This window comes from Salmo salar, chromosome 12, assembly GCF_965601325.2.
Source record: "Salmo salar chromosome 12, fSalSal1, whole genome shotgun sequence".
Taxonomy (NCBI): Eukaryota; Metazoa; Chordata; class Actinopteri; order Salmoniformes; family Salmonidae; genus Salmo; species Salmo salar.
This window is the reverse complement of record NC_138302.1, coordinates 69775649-69794896: the sequence shown is the minus strand read 5'-3', so window position 1 is coordinate 69794896 and position 19248 is coordinate 69775649. Positions and strand designations below refer to the sequence as shown.

Here is a 19248-nt window from a genome sequence, read left to right as displayed (position 1 = left end):
AATATGTCCGTAAACACTCCTGCCAGCTGGTCTGCACATGCTCTGAGGACGCGGCTAGGAATGCCGTCTGGGCCGGCAGCCTTGCAAGGGTTAGTGATGTGGACACTGAAGAACTTGAAGCTCTTGACCTGCTTAACCACAGCCCTGTCGATGTGGATGGGGTGTGCTCGGCCCTCTGTTTCCTGTAGTCTATGATCAGCTCCTTTGTCTTGCTGACGTTGTGGGAGAGGTTGTTCTCCTGGCATCACACTGCCAGGTCTCTGACCTCCTCCCTGTCTCATTGTCGTTGGTGAACAGGCCTACCACGGTTATGTCGTTGGCAACCTTAATGATGGTGTTGGACTAGTGCACAGCCACGCAGTCATGGGTGAACAGGGAGTACAGGAGGGGACTAAGCACGCACCCCTGAGGGGCCCCCATGTTGAGGGTCAGCGTGGTGGATGTGTTGTTACCTACCCTCGTCACCTGGGGTCAGCCCATCAGGAAGTCCAGGATCCAGTTGTAGAGGGAGGTGTTTAATCCCAGGGTCCTTAGTTTAGTGATGACCTTGGAGGGCACTATGGTGTTGAATACTGTAGTCAATGAACAGCATTCTCACGTCGGTGTTCCTTTTGTCCAGATGGAAGAAAGCAAGTATGGAGTGCAATAGATATTGTGTCATCTGTGGATCTGTTGGGTCGGTATGCGAATTGGAGTGGGTCCAGGGTGTCTGGGATGATGGTTTTGATGTGAGTCATACTGTTTTGCTGTACATTACTCTAAGAACCACTTAGATTCTGTTTGTCCTTTTACAAATATGTAAAGATTTTTGGTACTTTATTGCTATTTGAGCTGTATGGAATTGCTCTTAGGCTGGTTGTTTAGTGGTAGAATATTGTCGGTCCAATAAAATGTGGTCCCTCATTAAAGAAATGATTCTGTATTAATGTAATATACATTTAGTAATATGTTCTAAACACTTTTCTTTTACAGTTACTAAAAGTGTTTTTTTTTTTCAATATTCACTGGCTCTTGTATGTTTTCTTTACCTGAAATGAAAATGGAAATTCAGCATAGTTAAACATTTTACAAATTAATAACAGGATTTGCAAGATCAAAGTAGTTTGACCTGCATTTCTTGAAGTTGAGCTACTTTAAGCTCTTGCTCCACGCATCTGTTAGGGACATGACCCCCTGTAGAGTGGAGTACAATGGAGCACAGCTAACATTCCGGAACAATCTTCTGTTGGAATTAAATATTTTCTTCTCCAAATGCTCAGAGGGCTTCACATTGTGGGTAACTGTGGGCAAATAGCAAAGACTCATATCAGCCATATCTCTATTTGTTTAAAATCATGAAGACCTTAATAGTTTGTATCTTCCCATCACACAGAATGGGATAGTGCATCGGGATTTGCAGCTGGAGAACATTTTACTAGATGGAAACGCAAATATTAAGGTAAGGACAAAGAGCAACTGTCTCAGCACCTGTGACAATCTACAATCTTTAGCATTTGCAAGCCTGAGGCATTCACACTTTCATACTCCAGCAGGGTTGGGTCAATTTTCCATTTAAATTCCAGTCAATTCAGAAAATAAACTCACTTCCAAATTTTCCCAATTGAAAAGCATTGTAGATAATTGGAATTTGAGTTTCAGTGCACTTCCGGAATTGACTAGATTTGAAATGGAATTGACCTAACGCTCCACTACAGTGTGCTTGGAGAATTTACACATGAACAACTCTCACATACGGGTGGCAAAGGATTCCCGTCATCTACTTTCACTTGTGTTTGTAGTTCCTAGTATTCATTGATTAGTGAATGTACCTAATGTCAAACTTCTATTTTAATGATGTTCCAGATTGCTGACCTTGGGCTGCCCAACCTGTTCCGTGATGATGAGTACCTGCAGATGTTGGTGGAAGCCCTATGTATGCTTCTCCAAAGATTTTTAACGGGCGGCCATACAAGGGGCTCGATGAGGACACGGGTCCATGCCCTTCGATGGGCACAACCACAAGAACCTGGTCTAGCAGATTAACACTGGAAACTACCACAAACCCACCAACACTTTAGGTGAGTCTTTTACAGAGTACAGCCTCTCCTCACTGGGATGTATATCTGCCCTGAAGTGCTGTGTTTTAGTCATATCGTATTGTAGCCCAGCAGAGCTCTATCTCAGTTGTAAACACTGGTATGTTTTCTTTCTCCCTGTCTCAGATGCATGTGGGTTGATTCGCTGGATGCTAATGGTGAAACCTGAGCGCAGAGCTACTATAGAGGAGATCGCTGGACACTGGTGGCTCAACTGGGGTTATCAGAACTTCCTACTGGCCGAGAGTGAGACTGCGACATTGGTACAACCAAGTGAGAAGACCTCTGCATCCGTTCAGCAGTCTGGAGGCCCAGCCAGCATTGACAGTTGGCTGCGTCGAAACTCCCAGCCCTTACTGGAGAAAAGCTCCAAGGTGCGCTGCCTGCTGCGGTCTCACGGGAGTGCAAGGAGAGCAACATCTCCCAAACCATGCATTATGAGACCACCGCTCGGCCCTCCAAGGGCATTCTGAAGAGACAAGGCAGCCTGAAGCAGAAGGTCCTCAGAGAGGCTCCGACCCCAGCGATAGAGGAACCAATGAAGGACTTCGACATCTCCACCCCGGCCCAGCCCCCACATGTTGCATCGCTGCGCCGCAAAGGCATCTTGAAGAAACCAGCCAAGTGAGAGTATGGTTACTACTCCTCCCAAAACAACAGTGACTCTGCCCGGACACCCCAGGCCCAGCTCTGCCCCTCAGCACGCCCCACTGGAAGGGCATCCTGAAGTGCCACAGCGAGTTCTCCTCAGTCAGCCTGCAGGAGTTTGGGGCCTCTGGACCAGCTGGCGGCCTCCCTGGCAAGAGGTGGCACCAGAGCACAACCCAGCGGAGAAATAAGCGAGGACAGCATCCTCTCCTCAGAGTCCTTTGACCAGCTGGATCTGCCTGACTGCGTGGGACCAGTGGCTTCACTCATGGAGGTAGCTGTTAATAGTGACATTTGTCTGGTTTGAGTTCCAATTGGCTTTGGGGGTTTTCAATGTTGACTTTGGAATTTTGATTTCTAAATAGTACACTTTTGTCCAGGATGTTAGGGACTTTATCAGGGCTCGGTTTCCCAAAAGCATCTGAAGGCTAAGTTCATCGTTAGAACCTTCATAGAAAAATTGTTAAATCTCAGAGCTGTTTCTCAAAACCATCGTTATTAACGCTGCACTCAAATGCTCGTAATTTAACATGTGGACTAGACCGGACGTGCGAGCGCGTTGATTTTGTACATCCAGACGTGATCAGGACACGCAGGTTGAAATATCAAAAGGAACTCTGAACCAACTATATTAATTTGGGGACAGGTGGAAAATAATTAAACATTCATGGCAATTTAACTAGCTAGCTTGCTGTTGCTAGCTAAATTGTCCTGGGATATAAACACAAGGTTGTTATTTTACCTGAAATGCACAAGGTCCTCTACTCCGACAATTAATCCACAGATGAAAGGGTAAACTGAGTTCGTTTCTAGTAATCTCCCCTCCTTCAGTCTTCTTCTTTTTCTTTGGACTTTATATGGTGGTTGGAAACCAACTTTAAGGTGCTTTACCACCACCAACTGGACTGGGGTGTGGACCTCAATTCATCTTTCAATCACCCACATGGGAATATGCTGCTAAAAAACAATCAGGCAATGGGAGAGGCGGGAGAGGCGGGCATTGCGTCGAGCGTCACAAATAGAACCAAGTTCTATTTTAGCACCTGGCTATGCAGATGCTCATTGACCCATGCGAGCAGTGTGGGTGCAATGATTGAATAACATGTGTGTAAATGTATTTTTGCAACACTCGCGCATGTTATGCGAGCGATGTGGTCAGCATCCTGATTGGTTTTTAGGAGCATATACCAACGTGGGTGATTGAAGATGAACTGAAGTCCACACTTCAGTCCAGTTGGTGGTTGTAATGCACCTTAAAGTTGGTTGCCAACCGCCATATAAAAAGTGCATCATTAGATGCTTTTTTGCCCTCTTTTTTGCCCCCTTTTTTGCACATCACTTTATACACAGAAGATCTCTGCTAAAAAGAATCACATGCTTTATCCTTCTCTCTGTGACCGCCGATAACTTCAGAACAAAGTTGACTGCAAATAAAAATACTTTGCAATTGATACAAACAAGTGACTTATTAAATGCATAAAATGAAAACCGAGATGACTGCATTAAAATATAAACAGTATGCTAGGTCTATTTCAAACATATTGAAATATGGTCATTTCCATGTAAAAGGACCCATGAGCACCAGCATGTGATGTTCATAGGAGCATGTCAAATTGAGTGTCAAATGAAAGCTAAGAGTCTATATTTTTGAGAAATTAAGGCATATATACATTTTTAAACCATTTTCCATCCTTAAAATGTGGAATAAGCAAAGGCTTTGATTTCTGGTCAAACAGATGAAAAAGGGGTATTTTTTTACTTTTTACCAGAAAAAGTCTTAAAAGGTATTAGAAATACATCAAAACACAATAATGACCCCTTCCAACTAATATCAACACTTATATTAAACTTTTGAGAAATGTTTCTGCCTTCTGTACGTTTAAGAAACATTGCCTTGTGCCTTGAAATTCTGTTTCCAAAAACCAACATATCTTTAAGATATTTTCACATTTCTCTCCCTCATGAGGAGGGAGGAAAATGAAAGTTCACAGAAGTAACAAGTAAAGGTAGAGCTATCAATTAGTTAGTGTTTTTACTGATGTATATTTTGTTTATGAATTATTAAGTGATTAAAACTCGAAGTTCAGTATCTACACATGCTACAACGACGCATTTAGCGACTGTTCTCTCTTTATGTTCAATCACCATGTTGTAGGCCGTCATTGTAAATAAGAATTTGTTCTTAACTGACTTGCCTGATAAAATAAAGGTTAAATAACTAAAATAAATAATCAGACAGATTTATCTGGGCCTGCAGAGCTGCAGGGTCTACAACTGACTTTTATTGTCTTTAGCATGTAAGGTAACTAGTTAATGTGTAACTTCCCCAGTGAACTGAAGAACTAGTCCAAACCAATACATGGGACATTTTTATGAGTTGACTAATTTACTGCAGGTGGCCAAAGAATGGAATTTATTATTTTATGATGTGCCCTCTGGGCATTTCATGATTATGACCAGAATTGATTCCATTTATTCCATTTTGACATTATTTGTGTTATTAAAAACAGTGCCTAGGAGCTGCCTAATCAGACTATTGAAACCTGATGATTATATAAAATGTTCATCAGGGTTCACTTGAATGTGTAACAAAATGCACACAAAGCTTCGCACAAGGGGCTGCAACATCAAGTTGCTATTCAGGGACTGGAATCTGAAGATTACTTAGTTGCATTTTTAATAGTATGCTTTTAAATGTAAAGGGAAATACAGTTTAACTTGGTTTTAGATGTATACAAGAGTGGTCGACAAAGGAGGTTAAAACACAGATATTCACTTTGATGCTCAAACATATTCAGGTGATTTTTCAGTATTATACAGGAACTACAAACCTTTCGAACAATTCCCTTAAGTGACCTAAATACGTTTTTGTCAATTGTTTGCCAACTCATGTCGACACAACCTTAAAAATATGTTGCCAGGTAATAGATGCAGCATGCAGGTTAATCTAAGCAATGATATGTAGGTCGTGATCCATGTTTGCCAAAGTTCCCAGCTTATCTTTTGCGTCACCTTATGCTCTATCCCACTGAGTAATCATTCTTAAAAACGGGAATGAAACTATACCCACATGAATGATTCTATCATTGTCTTTGACCTCGTTTGCGACATATGATAGTTGTGGCATTACTATTGATTTAGTAGGCTGATTATAGTAGAATGCTGATACCAGAAACCAATGCATGTTTGTGCTGATCAAACTCTGCTGGCATTAGTCAACATAGAGGTGTATTACAACACTCGTAACAGTTCTGACTTAGTGATGTTCGCAGGATGAGAGAGATGTCAGAAGGGGTACAAAATTAAAAGCAGCATTTTAATAATAGTGAATAATGTCTTCACCAAGCTCACACAGTGCAAACATTGAAATAAAAATGTAGTGCAAAACGGCTGGCAAAATCACAAATAGCATATTTAAGTTAAAAGGATACCCCTCTGTGGTAACTCTTCAGAGAGCTTCCCTGAAGCTAACAACAGTAACTTCTACGTTTTAAAATGTCCTTAAAACACCAAGAGCATAGCAATGAAATAAAGAACTCAAACAAATGTCAACAGAAAGAAACATGGACATCTTATCAAAAAGATCACAATTCATCTTAAAATACATGATTCTTCATATCACATACATTGTTTTAGTGAATGAGCTAGTACTTCTCTGCCAAAAATTGTCATAGGGGGTAGTTAAGACACCTTTCTCATTATACATTTACATTTACATTTTAGTCATTTAGCAGACGCTCTTATCCAGAGCGACTTACAGTAGTGAATACATTTCACATACATTTTTTTTTTTTTTTTTGTACTGGCCCCCTGTGGGAATCGAACCCACAACCCTGGCATTACACATACCATGCTGGCGTTGCAAACACCATGCTCTACCAACTGAGCCACAGGGAAGACCCCCCTTATGGTCACTATGGTAAAATAAGCCCCAGTCATTGTTAAGTGATTGTCTGCTTGGTGTCATCTCTATCCCAGTAAGTCTTGGATGTCAGTGGCGGTCTAGCTGACCTCTGGGAGGGGCATCCCTGAACGACAAGCCCCTGGTGCCTGGGGGGAGGGGGGCAGGCTGAGCTCCAGCACACCCCCCAACTGGTCAGAGCAGCAGCAGAGAGACTCCTGTTTGAGGACAGAGCAGTAAAGAAATTGTCTAGGAAGGGTGAAATAAAAAGCTGTAAAACATCAAACTTAGAGTCCTCACCAACCAAGGCCCAGAGAAAACAATTACATTTGTACTATGTTTTTAAACCAGTTTGCTTCCTTATTGAATAAAGGAGGCCTTTTTTCTTCACCTTGTGGAATGAACGACTAGATTGTACTTCCAGGGAGAAGCCAGACAAACAAGGAAAATACAAGTATATCTTTTTTTTATCAAATAAAAATGTTATTTGTCACATGCTTCTTAAACAGAAGGTGTAGGCTAAGTGTGAAATGATTCCTTACGGGTCTTTTTCCAACAATGCCGAGTTGTGACATGAGGAATAAATACACAGTGACTAACGAATAATAGTAACGAGTACAAATAACATGGCTATATACAGGAAGTACCACTACTGAGTCGACGTGCAGGAGTACGAGGTAGGGGTAAAGTGACTAGGCAGCAGGATAGATAATGGACAGTAGCAGCAGCGTATGTGTGTGTGCGTGTATGTGAATATATGTATGACGTAAGTATGCATGTGGGTGCATGTTATGTGTGTATGGGCGTATGTTGTGTGTGTATGTTTGTGTTGGGGTGTTAGTGTAAGTATGTGTGAGTGTGTGGGTAGAGTCCAATGTGTGTGCATAGAGTCAGTGCAAGTTACTGCAAAAAATGTACTGTTTAGCAGTCATATGGCTTGGGGGTAGAAGCTGTTCAGGGTCCTGTTGGTTCCTGAGTTGGTGCGGTGGTACCACTTGCCATGTGGTAGCAGAGGGAACAGTCTGTGACTTGGGTGGTTCGAGTCTTTGACAATTTTTTCAGCCTTCCTCTTACACTGCCTGGTATAGAGGTCCTAGATGGTCAGAGGCAGTAGGGATGTTCTCTTTATAAGTGCATGAATTGGACCATTTTCCTGTCCTGCTAAGCATTCAAAATGTAATGAGTACTTTCAGGTTTCAGGGAAAATGTATGTTGTAAAAAGTACATTCTTTTCTTCAGGGATGTAGTGAAGTAAAAAATAAAATATAAATAATAAAGTACAGATACCCAAAAAAACTACTTAAGTAGCACTTTAAAGTATTTTTACTTAATACTTTACACCACTAATTGTGAGATAGTAAGTCATTTTTATGAGATATGTAAGTCATAATTATGAGATACGTTTAGGCGATCTGTATCACATGAATCCAATGGGCACTTTGCATCAGGCTCTTCTTAACTTTCAAGGATAACATTATGTATATCCTTTAGTGTGGGTGTTTGTGTGCGGACGTGCGTGAGAGAGTTTGTGGTGATATTGTTCCATATTAATGGATTGGAGAGTTTTTTTATGTGAATTGGTGACTGTTTGATGATATCTGGATGATGTCAGATTTAATTAATTCATAAATTCAATTAAATCCAATAAAGGGGTAATCTGGGATTGGTACATCCAATTTTGGTTTAATATGCAGCCATTGATTCTTGAAGAATGTAACTTAGAAATGCCTCATGAGCATCGGTCAGAACCCAAAATATAAGCTTGCTTTACTCCATTGTTTATAAAGAATGGAATTGTAAACAAAAACTGCATAGCTTCAAAACATGGTTAAAGCCAAGGTTACGTATGTAACCACGGTTATGTGAGCTATATGGATCACTCCAATATATTGGTATCACTCCGCGGCGGAGGGATACATCAGAGGTGAGGATTTACAGATTTACAGTATACACCTGTGTCACGGCTGGGGTCCGCCCCTATATATAGACCGCATTGCCGTGACACACGTTCTCTACATCATTTTTGAGGCGCCTCTAGCACCGTAGAGGATTGGAGTGATCCATATAGCTCACATAACCGTGGTTACATACATAACCTTCGTTATGTTTCACTATATTGATCACGCCAATATATTGGTATACCCGTAACAGATTAGTCGGTGCTAGACGGACCTGGCCAGCCAGCGGCGAAGTCCCAGCGCAGGACCGAGACGCAGGGGCCGTCAATGTGGAATGGGGGGGTCCCGGCACAGTCCCCAGAAGGGGAGGCGATGCCCAGGACCCCTGAACCAACCGCAGAGGGAGGTACCACATTTACCCGATAGTACCTAGCAAAGGTGCAAGAGGAAGCCCAGCTGGCTTCAGCACAGATATCATCGAGAGTCCAGGATGCAGCCATACCTCGTGTTGAATGTGTCACCACAGATCCCAGCACTGGCCTGCCAGCCAGGCGGTATGCTGTCGTAATCGTTTCCACGATCCAGTGAGAGAGCCTCTTCTTTAATAGCCCAGCCCCCAGGACTCTGTCACCATAGCAGACAAAGAGCTGGTCTGTTGTTCTCACTGACCGTGTCCGCTCCACATAGGCAGCCAGTGCCCTCACAGGGCACAGCATGCCGGAGGGAAGCCCAGACTCACCCGCCACTGCCGGGGGGTCGTAAGCAGACAGAATAAAAGGATGTTCACATGCCTGTCTGACAGAACCTTCGGGAGGAATTAAGGGTTGGAGTGGAGAGATATACTCCTCCCCCAGGGGTCCATCCGGTAGCACTCAGAACTTACTGAAAAAGCATGGAGCTCACCCACCATCTACATGGAAGTAATCGCTACCAAAAATCACCATCATAGTGAGGTGTTTCAGGGAGGCAGACTTCAAACGGTTCGAAAGGCGGCTTTGCCAAAGCTGCCAAGACCACATCCAGATCCCAGCTCGCCATTGAGGGGTTCCTAGCGGGACGCAGGTGACAAACCCCCTTCATAAAACTGCAGATCAAGGGAAGGCACCCCACTGGCCTGTCCATCCACCCCACATGGCAGACAGATATAGCGGCCAAATACCCTCTCAGTGTAGAGGCTGCCAAGCCCTCATCCAAGAGAGACTGGATGACATACTGCACCCCGCATGACTCGGGCACAACCTCAATACCAGTGCACCAAGAGCAGAGCAACCGCCAGCACAACTGGTATGCCACGGTTGTAGCCGGCGCCCTTGTGCTCTACATGGTGTTCATTTCATCCCCTGTAGTCCTAACATGGACCATTGGTGCCTTTCAGTGGCCAAGCCCACAGACTGAGGCGGTGCGGCCTCGGATGCCACAGAGTTCCCCCGGCCTGAGGGAGCAAGTCCGGTTTCAGGGGAAGTTGCCAAGGTGTCCCACACAACAGGGACAGGAGAAGGCTGAACCAGGGTCGTCTGGGGCAGTATGGGGCCACCAGAAGCAGACGATGCTCTGCCATCCTGGTCCTGTCCAGCACAGCCTGGATCAGGGAAAAAGGGGGGAAATGCGTAAAGCTCCAGCCCTGGCCAATCGTGCGCCAGAGCATCCAAGCCCAGAGGCCCTGGTGGCTCCGACATGGAGTACTACAGGAGGCAGTGTGCATTGTCCAGGGAGGCAAACAGGTCCACCTGCGCCCTCCCGAACTTGTCCCACAGGTGCGGCACCACCTGGGGATGTAGGCTCCAGTCCCAAGGTGGCGGGCCCTCCCTCGAGAGCATATCCGTTGCCACACTCAGGATGCCAGGTGCGTGCTCTGTGTAACAGTGTAGGTTCCGTCCCTCTCTTCGCCCCAACCTGGGCTCGAACCAGGGACCCTTGCACACATCAACAACTGACACCCCACGAAGCAACGTTACCCATCGCGACACAAAAGCCGCAGCCCTTGCAACGCAAGGGGAAACCCTACTTCAAGTCTCAGAGCGAGTGACGTCACCGATTGAAACGCTATTAGCGCGCACCACCGCTAACTAACTAGCCATTTCACATCGGTTACACTCACCCCCCCTTTGACCTCCTCCTTTTCCGCAGCAACCAATGATCCGGGTCAACAGCATCAATGTAACAGTGAAGGTTCCGTCCCTCTCTTCGCCCCAACCCGGGCTCGAACCAGGGACCCTTGCACACATCAACAACTGACACCCCACGAAGCATCGTTACCCATCGCGCCACAAAAGCCGCAGCCCTTGCAACGCAAGGGGAAACCCTACTTCAAGTCTCAGAGCGAGTGACGTCACCGATTGAAACGCTATTAGCGCGCACCACCGCTAACTAACTAGCCATTTCACATCGGTTACATCTGCTCATAGAGACACTAGTCGTCCATGAGCCCAGAGAAGTAGCTCCCGTGCTTTAAGATTGAGGTGGTGGGACCTAGGTCCACCCTGATGGTTGATGTTAGCCACCACTGTGGTGTTGTCCGTTCTCACCAGGACATGTCTCCCCTTCGCATGTGGAAAGAAAGACTGCAGGGCCAGCAGTACAGCTCAGAGCTCTAGTGTATTGATGTGCCTGCCACTCCGAGGGGGTAGCCAACAGCTGCTGGCCAACCTGCCCTTGGTCACACCCCCCCAGCCGATGGGAGGCGTCTGTGCTGACCAGCTCCCGGTGGCACATCCTCAGCATCTCCACCCCACCTGAAAGGAGGGACAGCGCCACCTCAACAATGCCCTGAGGCCCGGTGTGGTCACCCGCAGCTGGCGGTGACGGTGGGGCTTCGTGTGCAGCCGGTGGGAGCTGAACCACCGTATAAGAGGCCGGAAATGGAGCAGACCTAGAGGAATCAGCAACAAGGCCACCGTCAGCAAGCCCAACAGGCATTGGCAGGTCAGGGCGGATACCACCCGCCCCTGCCGAAAGTGGTCGAGGCAAGATAAGATCGCCTGAACCCTTGGACTGAGTCCAAATATATGCCAATAAAGGCCACCCTCTGGGTGTGCGTCAGATGACTCTTCTTGTCGTTTACAGTAATGCCCAGCCTGCCAATGTGGGTCAGGAGCATGTCTCTGTCTGACAGGACCTCGGTCCTGGTTGGGGCACAAATCAGCCAATCATCCAGGTAATTGAGGATCAACAATCCTGAGGAGTCAACATGAACCGTCTCAGGGTCTCCCGGTCCCTGCGAACCTTATCGGTCTGCTCTAGAATGTCATCAACCCCTGGGCCAAACGTCAGCCCTGGGGTGATGGGGTGAGTGGCAAATGTGCTCTGGAGAGCAGGTGGCAGACGGGATTGGGCCAGCCAGAGATGGCGCCGGGAGGTAACCACCTGCACCATGGCCCGTCCGTTGGCGTGGGCCACATCCCTCTGGAGCAGGGAAAGCAGACGAGACACCTCCATCACTTCCCAGAGGATCTCCTATGTGCCCTCCTGCAGCCAGGAAAACAGAGTCTGCAGGTAGGCCTGCTGAGCCACTGGGGGCTATGAAGCCCCGCTGGCGGCTTCTGATGGCCTGTCAGCCTGGTAGCCCCACTCACGGGGGTGAACAGTGCCAGCATCGCCCCCCAGGAACAGCCTATCACTGGCCAACAGGGAACAGCTGTCCTCGCCATCGAAGCTATCAACCTCCTGACGCAGGGCATGCGCCCTCCATTCAAGGTGGTTCCAGGGGTCCGACTCATGCCCCTGTCCAGGACTGGTAGCAGACGGGCTCTGCCTGCGGTGGCTCCGGCCACGCTTCCTGGGAGGAGTACCGGGTCCAGCCGAGAGACTAACAGCTCGCTGACGCATCACTCCTGGGGGAGCTCGTCCCCAGCCTGAGCCTGGCTGACCCACTCGCGCATGGCCTCCAATCGTGCCATGTGCAGGCGTTCTGAGAACACCACACAAAACAGGCATCCAGTAGGGCGCTTCACCGCCCTCACCGTGTGGCTCAAACCCAGGCAGTGCATACACAAAGTATGCGGATCCCCAGAGGGGATGCCACCATCATACCTGTCACAAAGGGAAGCCTTAAGTTCAGCCAAGCCAACAAGGCCACGGAGCAGGGGTCCGACGCCCTGGGAGAGCTTATGTCGTGACCCGCTTGGAGGAATAGGAACCCGTTGAGAAATAAATGACCCAGTATCTGCAAACACAGGGCCCCTGTGGGAAAAACAGGCAGACAAAAGAACAGCAACATGATAATGGATTTGATTAGTTTTTTGGGGTTTTACGCCAACTGCAATATTACCTACCGGTTTAATGCACACAGAGTCGTAGTGTAATGCTAACGAAACGACAAACCATGGGCAGAAGATACAGATCAACCGCGTGCAGCACTCAAGAGGGGCTGGGCATGTGGCCAGCTGCTCCAGGCTGCAAACAGCCAGTGAGTATACATCCACACAAGATATTACACTTACCAAGCGAACTTCAGAAAGTTTATACCTCAAACCATACGGCCATCCGCCGAGAAAATGAAAGAGAACGTGTGTCGCGGCCATGGGGTCTATATATAGGGGCGGACCCCAGCCGGACCGGTGTACACATTTACATTACATTTAAGTCATTTAGCAGACGCTCTTATCCAGAGCGACTTACAAAATGGTGCATTCACCTTATGATATCCAGTGGAACAACCACTTTACAATAGTGCATCTAAATCTTTTAAGGGGGGGGGGGGGGGGGGGGGGGTTAGAAGGATTACTTTATCCATACACGGGAGTAAATCCTCACCTCAGATGTATCCCTCCACCGCAGAGTGATACCAATATATTGGAGTGATCCATATAGTGAAACATAACTATCATTTTGATCTCATGGATAGTCAGTCCTTGTATCCATATGTGAGAGTCCTTGTGTATACTATGTATTTGAGAGTGGTTACATTTCTCCTGCCCCATTCCTCAGCTGTTTACCAAATAAAGTGGCAGGGTGTGTGGTTTGTTAGTTTGAATCCCAGACTGCCCCTTTAAAGGGGGCAGATCTGCAGGACTATTCAACATCCATGATCCAGACTTACTATCTCATAGTCAGATTTGTTTTTGGGTAGCGGGAACAGGCATCCATAGGTACGAGTTCTAGCTAGCTGTGAAATGCCCTCTTGTCCCCAACACTGTGGGAATTTCAGAAACGCTCAAGCTGTCACACCTGGCCAGGATACCAGTCAGCATCTCTGGGATTTTTTTGTGAATGGTAGCAATGCAACTTCAGACGTTTCACTTTAAACCAAGGAAATAATTTATTCAAAATGTTAATTTTTACAGTAACATTTGAATAGTATTTTGTATAATTTTCCTTCATTAGCTACTTAACCATGTTACAAACATGCACTCATTGAAAATAGTTTTTTTTCCCACCAAAAGGGTCAGTGTGCTGTTGCTTCTCTAAATTCCTTTGGAAATGTAGGTGTCATACAAACAAGTCAGCTGTAGATTATCTTTACTTGTGAAACTGACATTGCTTCAAAACTAACAAACACATCTCTATCATTTCCACTCAATAAATGTAATGTATGTTTACAACAGTTATGTATTTCAGTTTGTTAATGACATCCTCACTTGCACATCAGAAAGGAATTCCATAATATCACTTTGATAGTCAGGATGTTGAATGAATGTTAATCTGTAATCCATCTCGTGGCCTTTACTCTTGTCTCCATAGCAATGATAGAGCATTTGGCAGGGGGAAAACAGTTCATACGTGTATGTGTTGTGGGCAGTTTAGTAAATGATGGTACGTTGGGGAGAAAGAGGGGAAAGGTGGGGACTGAGAGGGTGCGGCCTTGCTCAGCTCCATACTCAGTCCATGGCCATTGTGACAGGCATAGCGGTTTCCAGATCACGGGACTCTGAGTTCTGCAGCTCCCGACGGATCTCTGCAGAAATCTGTGGGTGTGTCTGCACCTTAAGTAGCTCCAGTAGAGCAGCCTTCTGTTCGGACGCCAAGTCGGCCTTGTAGCGCTGTGCCAGGGTAAGCAGACTCTGGTGCCACAGCACAGGAAGGACACGCTTCTCACTGCGGAAGGACAGGAAGTGGCCGACCAGGGCATCCAGGACACGGAAGGGCAGGGCGTATTTTTTATCCAGTAAGAGTCGCAGGAAGATGCTGTTGGCTCCATTGTATTCCATCTCTGCCAGTTTCAGCATGGCAGCGCTGCAGAGAGAATCAGTCATTTGTTTACCGCATTATTTTCTGACAAGCCATGCTGTTCTACTACCTTAAATACTGTTGTACCATACATTCACATGAATTCCCACTTACATGATCAGCAACAGTCAAGCTGCCACGGTTAAAAACCAAGTCCCTAGCCAAGTGGCAAGCCGAGCAGTCGCATTAGGGCATCATAGACCTTACAAAATTACACACATAACGCAGGTAAAAGAGTGTCTCTTACCTGGAGTGCAGTACAGGGATTGAGCACTTAGTGAGTATGCTGCCAATGATGATAGCCTCCCTCAGAGTACATGTTCCAGATTCACAGAGCGGGATGAGGATGCCTGAGTGAGAAAAAGAGAAATGTGTGAACACACAGTAACACAAACATATACTAGGTTAAGGGGTACAAAGTCATTACCTGGAAACAAATAGATAAAATACTGTACAACACATAGTACAAATGCACAAGAAATGTTAAAGCTGCAATATGTGACTTTTTGGGCAACCCAACCAAATTCACAAAGAGCTGAAAGAACTTTCTAAATCTGGTTCAGTCTGTGATCTGGTTAGACAATACTGCCACCTAGTGACGATGACTGTATTTTGGCTGATTGCCAAAGTGAACTCAGAACAAAACCCACTAAGTAGTATCCTTGGCAAAAATGTTGAATACCTGACAGATAATGTGTATTATCTTAATTACTTTCACCCCCCATTATTACATCCTGGCAACCATACATTGATTATCAACCAAGCTTTTAAATGATCTACCTGACTATTTCCCCTTTGATACATGTTCTTGATTTGTCTCACCTTTGAACCATGCCCCTGGCTTGAAAAGAGCCTTCTTCAGGGCCATGTACAGGTGGAAGTTTAGTTTTTTATACTCTGCAATGTCATCTCGTATCCTTGGCAGTAGCACCAAGTTGTAGAACCGTTGGGCCATTCGCTCCTTCAGATTGGATGAGAAGATTCTGTTCAGAAAGAAGAAAAATCAAGAGTCGGTCATGAATATCCATAAAGTGCTTTCTAATAATTAAATAAAGGTTTTTAATAGATGTTAACAAATCATCCTGTTAAGTTTTTATCAGACCTTGTTGCCTGGTACATAGCAGCAGCAGTCCAGGTCTCAGGCTCTGTCAAGTACAGAACCTGCTCCCAGTTTGACAGCGCTGGAATGATCTTGAAAGCTTTGGGCAGCTTGCCGCTACGATATCTTGACAGAACCTGGAGCAACCGAAAAAACAAGTTAATAATAGTTGGCAATATTCAGCCTCCGACTGTTCTGACTGAAATCTGATTAAGTGGAAAATAACAGGTGGCCAAGCAAATTAATACAGGAGGTCGCAGGTGCACGGCTTACCTTGTTGACACCTTTGTACACTTCAATGATCCTTGGGTCCAGCTGGGGCATGGGTCTTCCTGACACCTCAGACATCACTGTCCCCACCTCTGTCTGCTTCTCTGTGATCTTCTCCATGATGATGTCTGCTAGAGTTCGTCTGAAAGAAAAACCAGAACAACACTGAGGAAATCCATATTCAGCTACAAAGTTATGATTCTTTTTTGGAAGAGACAACATGAAATTCACTTTTATGGAATGATAGTGCTCTTGTCATTCAATTGAATCTAGGTGTCTTTAACACACAAAATAAATAAAAAGACAAAAAATGGCAAATCATTCATCATCAAGATTTTTCACTGCAATAAAGGTTTTTAGCTCAGTGGTTTGGCACAGCGTTTTGGGGCATCATACTGTACCTCATGGGAGGATTCTTGTTCATGAACATCTGCATAGCTTTCTCATCCTCTGGGTCCACCACCACTTCTGTCCCACAGTTTGCCTCTTCCTCCTCACCGGCCCCGGCTTCACCCAGTGCCGGCCACTCCTCATCAGAGTCTGCATCCTGAGAATCTGGCCCTGTAAGGATATAAGACAACATCCATATTCCATGAAATTGTACCACCAGTATAACTGAGCATAGCACAACACTTCAAGAATAATAATGACTGGAATTGACCTCCATGCAAAAGTTATCAGTAGTCAAGTGTAAAGTAATGTGTGGTTGTTGTGGATAGCTAGCTAGCAAGACAAAAAAACAAAAGCAGATAAGCATTTTCTGGCTTGTAAATCCACCTCAACGTTACCTAAAAAAGTGGCTTGCTTTTTCTTGACCTCTGGTGCCAAACCATATTCTGTCTGTAGTTCTTCTTGTTGGATTCGTGCCTGCTCCAGGATCTTCCTTGATAGGCGTTCGTCCACGTACTCGTCTTCATCTTCTCCCCGTTGATCCCTGGTCTTCACTCGGCCATGTACTCGAACCATATCCCCTTGAAGAATCTGGTCAGCAAGCGCAACCATTCCGTCGCCACTTTTCTCCCCACCTCCTCCTTTGGGCTTCTTCACTTTCGGCATCTGTGCTAGTTTATTATACAGACCTGTTCGAAATGTACTATTAATCTAGCTACCTAGTTTAACAATTCATAAAGTAGCTCATGTGGAAATTCTCACCAAAGTTCCAGTCAACACACGTGCTTTTTTTATCCAACGGAAGTGACGTACTATCGGAGGCGAAACATAATACCAGAGAGATTTAGAAAAGGAAACAGCGCATATGTCTTTGGTATGTATTACTGGATATATTGGAATGTTCCATCTTCAAAAAATGTATATGAACAAAATAAGTGTATTAAAATGTTCTTCGCACGAGAAAAACGTAGGCGCAGACAGATTACCTAATTTCCTCCTAATACCGGAAACAGACAATTTTTCAGCAGGAAGCGTGTTCATTTTCGTAGTAAGAAAATAACAAACGTCTTGAATCAATGGGGGTGACTTGGTGAGATTCTATTGTTTGCTTTTTTTTATCAAACTTGTATCTAACCACTAACAAAATATAAATTGCTAGCTAGCTACGTTACTTATCACACCTGGTATTTTACATGGCCCTAGATCCCATGTGGATCCACATGGAACAGTACACAACTCAATGATCTGTCACCTGGTTGATTTTTCTTCCAAGCTTCCTATCATCATACATCACCATTCAGATCTGACATTGTTTCAATATGTGATTTTTGGAAATCAGTAAGTTAATGCTGAACAATATCTTAATGTTATTAACAGTTATAGTCTGTGTGCTGTCTCCCTTGCTTAGTGTGTGTCAGGTGCCTTTGGCAGAGGGAAAGAGTGTGCAGCAGACAATAGACATTCTGCACAAGAAGTTGGAGCAGTTGGGCGCTGTGAAGCAGGGAAACTTTACTGTGGACTGTGAGACGTACCATGCCACAGGAAATGCCAGCGGTAACTAAAGTTGTACTGCAAAGCTATGACTTAAACAAAATTGTCTTTCATATCCTATCATGTAATCCATTGGACTACATCCTTCAAATACCCACAAGGGGGCAACAACCGTCTTTCTTTTCTCTCGGTTTGTCACAGGCCAGCCCACCAAACTCCTGTATGTGATGCATAACTCAGAAACCCCCCTGAGCTGCTTAGCCCTGTTTGAAGGAGGTCCCTGCCTCACAGCAGATGGAAACTTTGACGTGCTCATGATTAAGCTGAAAAGCCACTTCCAGAACGCCAAGGGACACAAGGTAGAGAGCCGTGGTTCCCGCTACCGCTATTGTGATTTCCTGATAAAGGTTGGAGCAGTAACAATGAGCTCCAGCGCAAGGGGCATTTCAGTAGAGGTGAGTGGTCTGTACATCCAATTATCAAAATGGAGGGTAAAGGGGGTTTTTGATCTGTGTTACACTTTTTCTAAACTGATATCCACGATCAAATCTCTTTATTTGTTTAGGTGGAGTACTGTCCCTGTGTGGTCCCTGGGGACTGCTGGAACCTGATGAAAGAGTTCATGCAAAGCTTTCTGGGCCCCAGCATTCCGGAGCTGCCCTCTGTGTTCGCCACCAAGCCTGAGGGCCTCTATGTGCCCGCGGACTGTGTTGACACCATGACCCAGTACCTGGAGTTGTTCAGCAAAGTGCGCAAACAGCAGGTGCTCCCAGGGACCACGCGTTGACATCTTCATGGCAGCAGGAATGTCCTGGATAATCTCAGATGATAAAGAAGCACCACCAAGAGGACAGCAGTACTTCCTCCACACCCCAACACAAGCAACATGTAATCTTAAACCACAATGTTGTGTAACTTAAATTGTACTGAGTGTCAGTACAGCAACTCAAACTGATCAAAGGATTTCACAACCACTGCAAGGAATATATCATGGCAAAAATGAGAACAAAACCTTACTGGTTGAAGTCTGAACTCTTGAAGGAATAATGCTGTGTCCCAAATGTCTTGTGGATTATCCTTGTGAGTAATTGGTTTAAAGAACCTTCAGTTTAGATACCAATGTTTGATCTGGGCATTATGGTCCTACTAATAGTTGGTTATTTTGATGTAAAAAATTTCTGACAACACTTTGTAACACTGTTTTTTTAAACTCAATAAACCTATGTTTACCTTACTTGATTAAGCTCCTCTTTTTCATAACAATATTTTCGGAAATATATTAGACTTATTAAACATATGCATATTTCGTAT

The 19248-nt window shown here is 45.3% G+C and overlaps 2 protein-coding genes across 2 annotated transcripts; one reads left to right on the top strand and one right to left on the bottom strand.

The window, feature by feature from the left end:
• Window positions 1-13754: 13754 nt before the first annotated feature.
• Window positions 13755-17240, bottom strand: bysl (bystin like). The gene is given in 7 exon segments (NM_001140320.1): window positions 13755-14693; window positions 14935-15037; window positions 15510-15670; window positions 15790-15923; window positions 16060-16198; window positions 16458-16617; window positions 16845-17240. Coding segments are annotated over 7 exon segments (1320 nt in total). The 5' UTR covers window positions 17113-17240; the 3' UTR covers window positions 13755-14338.
• A 211-nt stretch (window positions 17241-17451) lies between these two features.
• med20 (mediator complex subunit 20) lies at window positions 17452-19168 on the top strand. The gene is given in 4 exon segments (NM_001140883.1): window positions 17452-17536; window positions 17855-18000; window positions 18139-18392; window positions 18503-19168. Coding segments are annotated over 4 exon segments (636 nt in total). The 5' UTR covers window positions 17452-17522; the 3' UTR covers window positions 18725-19168.
• The last annotated feature ends 80 nt before the right edge of the window (window positions 19169-19248 follow it).